Here is a 10121-nt window from a genome sequence, read left to right on the forward strand (position 1 = left end):
GATTTAGATTTGATCATGTTTTGAGCTTTTTCACTATATAACTGACTAACATTTTACTGGGAACTATTCAATTCATCATCTCAAATAGAAGTGTCCATCAACCAAGGTTTAAACGCTTGCCAAAAGCAGCATTAATCAGAAAATGAGCCAGGAGGCCAAATTGTACCTCTTGATGAGCTTCTGACTTCCACAATTTAGATCAGAGAATCTAATGACAGAATGCCTAGGCAGGCCCTCCAAAAATTTAGGCATTAGGAAAAAAGTCTGGACCTACCTCAAATTGAGACACTGTGGTAACACTTAGAAATAGCTTTTCACAGATGCTCCCCATCCAGTCTGGATAAGAATGTGATGGAAGGATTTCAGTGCTTGGATAATCCCAGAGCATATGTTGCAGGGGGGGCTAAATGTCCTGATTAGCCTATCCAATGCAAACAAGCGGTTCAAACAGCATTTATTGTGACAAAAAATAAGAAAAAATTAAAAAGTGAAGCAAATAATGTCCAGTACAGCGAACCTAACCCTGATTGCTGGTTCCTTCTACAAATTCACAATCAGAAAAATGTCAGAATTATAGCTGAGGTAGTCAAAAATGTAACACTATCATGCATAAAATACCAATGATCAGCATTCTGAGATTGACAGACAATATGCTAAAGAAGTCACATATGACCCCCATCTTTTCATAGACCCTTACTGTACCGTTCTCATCCACCACATACTGTAGTATTCAGAGGATGACAGAGCCACAGCAGTAAATGTTTATCTGTCCTTGAATGGAGGATGCAAAAGGAAAACATCTGCAGTGGTGCTGTTGGTCTAAATAACATCCCATGGGGTCAATTATGCCATCACTGCATTAAGAGTCTACTGCCCTTGGTGTTCCTTGAATCTTTGGTTCACTTTCTCCCTCTGTACTCCTGTGTGCAGTCATTAAAGTCTAATCAGGGGTTTTAATCAATCTATGTTGATTTTATTTTATACTAATTCAATATTGGCTGGCAGCTGAAAATTGAATCAGATAAAGCCACTTTAGCCTGATTTTCTTCCCTGAAACTCTACGGCTAATCAGTCTCAGAGCAGATATATCTATGGGGATGTTTGATGTTCAAATCACGATCCATTTTTTACATTAAATGTACAAAAGTACCAAACTTTATTAGAATAAAATAACAGAATGTTAGTTAGAAATGTATGATTCTACAGGCACGGAAAACAGTCAACCATCTTTTATCATTCTCTCTGACCACAGCAAGTGGTCCAGTCTGCCGTTTCATATATTTAATCGTACGGCTTTTCTTCATGCTGTTATGAATCAAATATGCTCTAAGCTACAGCTGCAGTCTCTGACAAACACTCCAAATGTGTGTTTCATGCTCCATACTAATAAACTCCACAGTCTAACAAACAGTCACGTCATAGAGCTTCATAGCTGCACTGCACAGTGCGCCCTTCTAATGGCATGATGTGCTACGAATCTGACTATAAAAGCAAAACATTTAGGTCTACATCTAGGTCTACACAGACATATCCTTTACCTAATTCATCTTGTAATTTAAATTGGAAATGTTAAAAATATGCATTAAACTTTCAGTGTAATATTTATTTCAAATCATTAAACAGTAGCAACTTAAAAAAAAAAAACTTCCAGTTAAACTTTTTACTGGGCCATGGCTTACAGACACCAACATCTGGCCTAATAAAAGGCTTGGCAACACCTACACGCAGCACAAAATTAGGACTGAGAGTAGGTCCTTCTCTTTCCATTTCTCCCATAACAGTCATCCTTCTGCCTCTTTCACTTGCTCCTGATGTCTCCATCTTCCTCCCTGTCAACATTCATGTGTGCACCACATACAGAGCCCTAAAGAAATGTTGCAGCACTCAAGAGTAATCCACAGGGACGTATGAGTCAAATTATATATTCGGACCAAGGATACGGATGCCATTACCAGGAATAAAATACTGGTTATCTAACCAAGGACCACTTGATACTTGTGTATGTGGGAGTGTGTGTGTGTTATTATCACTGGTTCACCATTCAGCTTTAATAACACAGCCAATGTTGTACATCTCTTTAGGTAGCGATTTATGAAAAGTTTTATATTATTGTTTTTACCCCATCAGTATGGTTTCAGAAGGTCAGCGATGTTATAGGCTCCAGGAAAAATTAGCGAGATCCGTGCCACCAAATTACAGTATTTCAGCATCCACAAAGTGTGAATTCCCACATCGTGCACCTAGAAAGAAAATTAAACTACCTGGACAGCTACCTCAAGGGTTTGAAAACATAAACATCTGGAGACTTCTCATCATTTAGCCCATAATTTTCAAGGCGATCAGCAGATTGGGAAAAACTCTTGAAAATGAATTACTGCCTGTCTTGAAAATGTTGGACAGAGCTGTGTTTTGTAATATCTGTGTGCTTTGTATGCTTTGACATACATGCCTGGATGGGGCCACTAGTGGGGCTGATTAACGTAGGCCTTTGTATCTCTGCTTCTTTCTTTATGTCTGCTTCTGTCTCCTTAAACCCCAGCAGGCCTCGACTCACACTGAGCCTGCTCTGCTGGAGGTTTCTTCCTGTTAAAAGGCAGTTTTTCCTCTCCACAGTCACTACAAGCATGCTTAATGTGAGGAATTGCCTTTGAGTCAATGAGTCATGGTTTTCCTTAGATAGAAAACTTTGAATCAATTTTACTGTATTGAATTGTTAAGTGACTTGAGTTGACATGTGTTGTGAATTGGCGCTCTATAAATAAACTGAACTGAATTCATTTGGATGGCGTTGGTGGACTTGAATGACATAATTTATTTAAATAATGAATAAAGTGAGAATGTGGAAATAAAATATCAATGCTCTATGACTTTCTCAGTGTTCAAATAATTACCATTCCATTAATCAGAGAACAACAGTTTTTACCATCATCCGTTTCATGATGTTGTGAAATTTTGTGTTACAGTGTCAAAAGTGTGAAACAGGGATGAGTAATCATAATTTTCTGCTGTAATGTCTTCCATTAAAACCAGAGGCTTACTCACAATAGGATGGGTAATGGAAGAATTTGATCAGGGACAAACAAAACAAAATATCAGTCTGCTGCAGCTTTACTCAAGCTTATTAATAGTGATTAGTTTGTGGTTTCAAAAGCACATGGAATTCCTGCCATTTTCAACCACACCAAGTCATACTGTTCCTTTAAGAATGAGAGGAAACCAAAATATGCAACCACAATCTGCCACGCCAATCGAGTGCTTTGATAATGCTAAACATTTCATAAAGACTAAAGAGAATCCAGTCACCAGTGAAGCCAGTTTCCAATCAGAGATAAAACACTGACTAAATACTTTTCTCCCTGTAGTTTGTCTTTCGAAAGTAATGATCATTGGTTGCGGCTGCTTTTTCCAGAATGATTTGTTATTTTGCTGTCCAGATTCCTCTGTTCACCAAGAGATTTCAATGAGTTCCTATTGGCGAAAAAATTAATGCATCATTATTCTGTAAGCAAAAAATACAAGCTGTCTTGTGGCATAAACTATCCTGGCTGGATAGAATTTGATACAAACATTTTAATATTTGAAAGTACAAAATAGAACAAAAACATCAATATATTTGATCATGATTTTACGTAACAGAAGGAAACTAGCTGGAAGTTGTTCCATACCATTTCCAGTTTTTAAATATGGGGAAACAATTAATTAAAACAGAGCCCTGTTAGATTTTCACAACTTATATTTTTTAATAACACCACCTTTTTTAAGTTGTTCACCTTGAAATTCAACGTGGAAACCATTTGCAACGTTCCTTCCACGTCATGTTTATACTCACATTGTCCATTGTGGTTTTTAGTTATAATATAAAAAATGCTGAAAAAGGACATTGGGCATGAATGTTTTGTGTGGATTGGAATGACACTTGAATTGTATAGAAATACAACAACATTCTACAGCTAGGTAAAATAAAATGCTTCTCTGTCATTGAGCCTGTATTTTTACCTTCAGTTTCCCATCAAGCTATCAACAGCGGACGAATGCAAAGAATCCAAAAGGGTGAAAAAAAAACAAAGTATATTTTGAAGCCAATTTAAGATGTTCCTATGACTGGAATTGCTTTCTGTTGTCATGAAAGACCCCTCTGTCTCATAATCAGCGAAGAGCAGCAAAAAGAAGAAGAGAACTCTGATTCTCTCACTTCTCAGTTGTTTATCAGTGTTTCTTTCTATCTTTTTGTTTGTGTAGTTTTCCATTTCTCTTATGTGCATTTGGAACGGCATAAATATATTTTTATGTGCACCATCTGCCGCTAAAGCGCAATGCCTCAGAGCAGAGCTGTAAAGTTCACCCAATATTGTGAGGGAACCTGTAAACTGTTTGGCTAGCAATTAAAAAACTCCATATAAGAGAGGAGTTTTCATGTAATAATGACTTAAGGAGACAGCAAGGGAGAGAGAGAAACAACAAAACTCAACCTGACTAACTGTAGATATTTAAAAAGGGGAATAAAATCATTTTTTAGAAAGGCAAAAGTTCTGTAAAACGACAGAAGAAAAAGAACAAAAAAAAAGAAAACTGTTGGTATGAGATTTACGTCAATCTTTGTGCCTTATATGTTTACACCAAACTCCTGTTTATCAGAACGAAGAGAGAAGAAGCACGGTCATGTGAGAGCATGCATGCTTCACACTGTTCGTCTGGGAAAACATGACCCTCACAGAGCTGGAGTGAGCTGCAATAATGAATAAAACTGCTTCACCGGTGTGTGTGGGCATGTGTGTTACGTATGCATTTCTCAGTCAGTGCAGAAACCCAAACACCGGTTAACTCGTACATCAGTTTGTAGCCAAGGGGGAAAAAAGGTGGAAATCTCTGAAAACATGGTCTGATTCGCTGCTCCTCACTGCTCAGAGCAGGCGACTGCTGCTCAATATTTATGCACCAGAGCAGGGCAAATATGCATCAAGTGTCTGTGAATCCCTCTGAGGCCTGGAAGTTGACATGGGATTCCAAAAGAGGCACCTGTGATAAATACAGTACTAGTCTTTCAGGCAGCTTTAGTGGTAACTTTGCTGGCTGCATAATCTCCTGGTCTAACTTTTCTGAAAAATCCAACTTTTAAAATCCATCCATTAAAAATTATTGTTTTTGGCAAAATACCTAATTGGTAGTCAAAATCTGATACTATTTTTTAAAGCTTCCTTTGCCAGTAAAACACCTCTTAACCTGTTTTAACATCTCAAAGATGGAGCAACGATGGATTCTTCCGTATTTCTCTTAAAACAAGCTATGCAGTTCTTCTATTATGTTTCCTCTTTTTCAGCTCAACCCACAGGCTTTCTACCTGATTTAGGTCTGGAGACCTGATGTTGTTTTTTGGGATTATTTTTTTGTTTGTTAACATGTTTACATGTTTTAGAGCCAGTGATACCACCTTTTCTTCTTTCTTTTTTTTCAAGGAATGGAGCAATTGCCTTCATGTGACATTTTCTGGTTGTCTACAAAAGCCTCTTAAACAAAAATAGGCCCACAGCATCACTTGTCCTACTTGTCATACTTATTAATGTGCTTGTCCACATATTCATCCCTAAGCCCAACTTTAATTATTGCTGAAGATTAGTTCAAATTACAATCATGGAAAGAAATATCTGATCTAAATAGTTGTTTTGGGTTTTTCTTTTTAAGTACTCCTTGCATTATCTAGGTAACATACTCCAGTTAAGAGGACAATCTTTTATTTCCTGGTGGTTAATCTAAATAAGTGGTCCTCCTACTTGTCATTCTGGTGACATGTTTATGTAAGGCCATCCTACGTGCTAGTCCCCAGTAAGCTATCTTTTTCTGCACATACGCACTTTCAGGTGTCTATGCATGGTCAGCTACTGTTTCAGACAGTCATTGAAGCCCGCCTTTTTCACCTCTGTTATTTGGAAATGGCTGAGGGTTGTTAAAGAAAAAGTGTCTACAAAGTGTATGAGAAGAAAAGAATGGCCTAAGAAGAGGCAGATATAACCTGGAATGCTTTGTGGGGAGAGCTCTCCTTGCAAAGAATAATGGGATTTGCTGTCACAGGGCAGGAGTTTTAAGGAGTTTTTTTTTTCTTATCTCAATCAGTTTTATAACATGCATCTTTCCATCTATCTTCTGTCACGCCTATCCCAAGCGGCGTTGTAAGGGGTGCTGGTGGCTATCTCCAGCTGTCTACTGGCAGGGTGCACCCTGGACAGGTCGCCAGTCCATCACAGGGCGGTCTTATGACAGATCTGTTCAAATTCATTACTAGTCCAATTTACTTTAATTGGCAACTTATCTCACTACTGTTAAATCTTCTCAGCACTAAAGCAAATAGGTAAGTATATATCATTTTAACCAATTGAATCATTATATATTTTTGTATATATTATGGGATTAGTTCATTTTGTAAACTGACTTTAGGTGACATTTGTTTGGAACTGGGACAAACTAAACTAAGTTAAACTGATGTTCATACTACAGTAGCAGCCATTCAAAATGGCCCTTCCAGGTGAAACGCCAGCCGAATGGCAGACAACTCTCCAGTGACCCCCTCCTTCTCCTGGGCATGCATATTTTTTTACTCTGACTCCACCCTTTCCCTGAATTACAGGGTCTGACTATGAGATTATGCTTCTCTTTAGATCTAAATGTCCACAAATCATGACAGAAAGAATATTTTAGTACAAAGATTGATGTTTAAAAAAGGATTCTTAGGGGACCAGCCAAAGGCCCATCAAGGTAAGTGGGGAAATATTGAATGGCTACTACTGTACCACTTTACATTCTATCTCAAAAAATATATTTCGTAAAATCAATGTGCTCATTTAAAACACAAACTTAACTTTACCATTACTGTTCTAATATAATTAGCATTAGCATTAACAGAGAAGGCCAAGGCAGAAACCTAGGGTGAGCTGCAAGAAAGCTCTTTTAATCACTCATCCTCAGCAAAAAAAAAAAAAACCCTACTGGCCTTCTAACGGACTCACCTGTTTAATGGCGCACCACAGTTTTCCATAGCAGAAGACGATCACCAGAAAGGGCCCGATGAGGCAGAACACAAACAGGCAGATGATGTAAGATATGTTATTTGCTGTCTTAGCTGTCCAGTCAACAGAGCAGGTGGTCCCAGGACCCTCTGGGCCATAGTGGCTCCAGCCAAAGAGAGGCGGAAGGGTCCACAACAGGGAGTAGACCCAAGAAAGAAGGATGCCCAGGGAGATCTTGCGGTAGTTGGATGAGTCGGCCTTAGTGGGGGTTATCATGGTGCTGTAGCGTTCATACGAGAGGACAGCCAAGGAGATCAGGGACACAATTCCTAAAGAACAGATAGAGGTTATGTGAATGGACTTACTTTAAACGTAGACATCATGGATTTATGTCATACATTGAGACATAGGGCAGCCTGTTCATGTCTATAACCTTTTATTGACATGATAGGAGCATACAACTCTCTCTGGCAGTTCAGTATTCTAGTTTATTTTCTGCCATCTGCTTCGGGTCCCCACTGTTATAAAAAAGAAACAATAGCAACACCTGAGCTTTTACCAGCTAGTCAAAAGAAACATGCCAGATCATAAAAAAGCTCTTGTGTGTCTGTGTGTTGTATTGTAGTCCTAAGACTGAAGAGTAAGGGCCTTGAACTCAGTGTATACGTCGGCCTTTTGGACTTTATACCCCTTTTGCCATTTTGTTTTGAGGCTATAATGATCCATGGGGCTGTCAGTAAAGTCTATTGATCTTCAATGGCAGTGAAGAAGACTTAAAGTGAAAGCAGTTCTACGAAGGCCTTTCACTGACCACTCAGCACAAAAGAGGAGAAGAAAATAAGTGCAAAGGATACCCATTAGAAGGAGATGGAAACAAACTTTAGCTCAGCAGTCAAACGGGTAATGGTCTGCTGGCTGATCAGACGCTGCCTTACATTTGAAATTTTCAATAATTGGTCACTTTGCAGCCAAAAACTCAAATGTGCTTTACTAAGTTTACTAAATTATAGCCTGACAAAGAATGAATGAAATGAAAAAAGAAAATGAAAGAAAGAATGAATGAATACAGTTGAAAAGCAGAGGGGAAAATATAAAACATTTCTCATTTTTAAGCTATGAAATACTTTAAATGTGGTCCAGGTTTGCAGTCAGTCCCCTGAGTAATTACCTCGTAAACCACATCATACTGCAGGTGTTTTCAGGTATCTTTTTACCAGCTTTAAAGATGTGAAAACTACAATATTTTATGCTTTATTACTTGAGAATTGCTTTGGCAAAGTCAAATAAGATTTAAAATGTTTGTTTGGCTTTAGATTAGAACTTCCCAGGACAAGAATGTTATTTGCTATAAATTCTATTCCATTGTGTCGCAGTGACCTTTAGGGTTGACATGGTGGAGTAAGACACTCTTTCCCTTAGAAGAGTTTTACAGCCTCTGGAAATTTTAAACACAATCATTTATTTGCTTCATGCATTTGTTCCTTAAACAGTTGTCAGCTTTTTTTGTCCCTGTGAAAGAAAATTATCAGTGTCACCATCACCGTGTTTCATTGAGGTGACTCTTCTTTTCAGTATGATATCTCCTCAAAAGCAGCCTTTTGTACATAAGCAAAAAGAAAATATACAACTTTAGTTTCCTATGACCAGAACACCTTTTTTTATAAGGTACTTCCACATATTCCCTGCGTCTCCGACATGACTCGCTAAAAAAGTTAACTTTCCTTGCTTTAACAGTTCACTTTTTCCAGGCTCTCTTATAAATGCAATGTTTTTAAAGTTTATGGCTAACTGCTGCCATGTCAGCAGATCCCCCCCACAGGCTGTGGACATCTGCACCTCCTCCAGAGTAACAATGGGCCTCTAACGTCTTCTTTGATTAATACTGCCCTTGTTACTGTTTGATAACTTGGCCATGATCTAGAGCTCCAAACTACTTTATTTCTGACCCTCTGCTGTGTTTGGTGGTACTAATGAAGCTTTTTGTTCACATGTGCTCACTTTACAAACCTCCAAGGTCTTCACAGAACAGATTTGCTGAAATAAAGCTACATGTACAAGAGCTCCAGTGTATATTAAGGGAACCTATAGAGACATTTCATTGCATTTTCTTACAGGGCATTAGAGTTAAGGGGATGTAAAACATGCACCCAATATTTTTAAGTTACATTTCTAAAAAAACTCTCTGAACATGGTTTTAAATCCACTTCCTGGTGTATTATATTGATGTTTTTGATTGTAAAGCCTGAGGAGGCAAAGTTGGTCCTCTGATGCCACTTTCCTGCAGCTTTTGCATGCACCCCTTCTTTGTAAAATAAACAAACCTGATACATCTTGGATCACAGAAAAGCAGTGGGAGGGGTCCTCTGGTTTATTTGCTTCCTATTAAAGTCAAAATCCATTTTACTCAAAACTTGATTTTCCTCTTGGCTACTATTAGTTCAGTATCTGCAGTAAGACAGACCTAACAAAGCTTTAGAAACAAGATTCTGTTTGATCTGGCATGGCCCCACTGCAAGCAACTTAAAAAAAATGCTTCCCATCTAGTGTATTCTTGAAGAAATATTCCCAGCTTTCTTCTTAGCTGTTCCAGCTCATCTTGGGCCGCTTTCTCTTCAAACTCAGTCAGGTGTGAAATAAAACAACAGCAGTACTCTCCTTGCATAGCACACACACAAGCTGGTGTCATCTCCACACTGGAGACTTAGTGGGAGTGTTAATAGCTAAGTGTCATTACTAATTAGAAATGTACTGCCGTTGCAAAAATCGTGGGATGTTTCAGAGAGTATAATAACTACTGGTTTTGAAGCGTCTCTTGGAAAGTTATCTATTAGCATTAGAAAACTATTTTCAAGTAAATTCTGCTAATAAAGAGATTATCTAACGTTTCCTAAGCTGGACTGATAACTAATGGTAACGCTATCCTGAACATATATTATGATCAGCTGGGAGATTTTTACCAGATATATATTATTTTCAAGAAGCCGATTTACTAAAACGGTGATGAAAGCACCTAATGCTGGATAAACCCACAGGGAAAGATGGCTGCTTATTACAAGTAGGGCTGCAACTAACGATTATTTTAAAAATCGATGAATCGGCCGATTATTTTATCGATTAATCGAT

General features: G+C 38.2%; 1 protein-coding gene across 1 annotated transcript in view; it reads right to left on the reverse strand.

Moving 5' to 3' along the window:
• LOC107083612 (vertebrate ancient opsin-like) overlaps window positions 1-10121 on the reverse strand; it is an 80848-nt gene that overhangs the window by 61199 nt on the left and 9528 nt on the right. Inside the window, exon 2 of the mRNA XM_015372975.1 lies at window positions 6999-7327. Coding sequence (XP_015228461.1) covers window positions 6999-7327 — 329 coding nt within the window. The remainder of the gene's footprint in view (window positions 1-6998; window positions 7328-10121) is intronic.

Source organism: Cyprinodon variegatus, unplaced genomic scaffold (genome assembly GCF_000732505.1).
Source record: "Cyprinodon variegatus isolate N-32 unplaced genomic scaffold, C_variegatus-1.0 Scaffold79, whole genome shotgun sequence".
Classification (NCBI taxonomy): domain Eukaryota; kingdom Metazoa; phylum Chordata; class Actinopteri; order Cyprinodontiformes; family Cyprinodontidae; genus Cyprinodon; species Cyprinodon variegatus.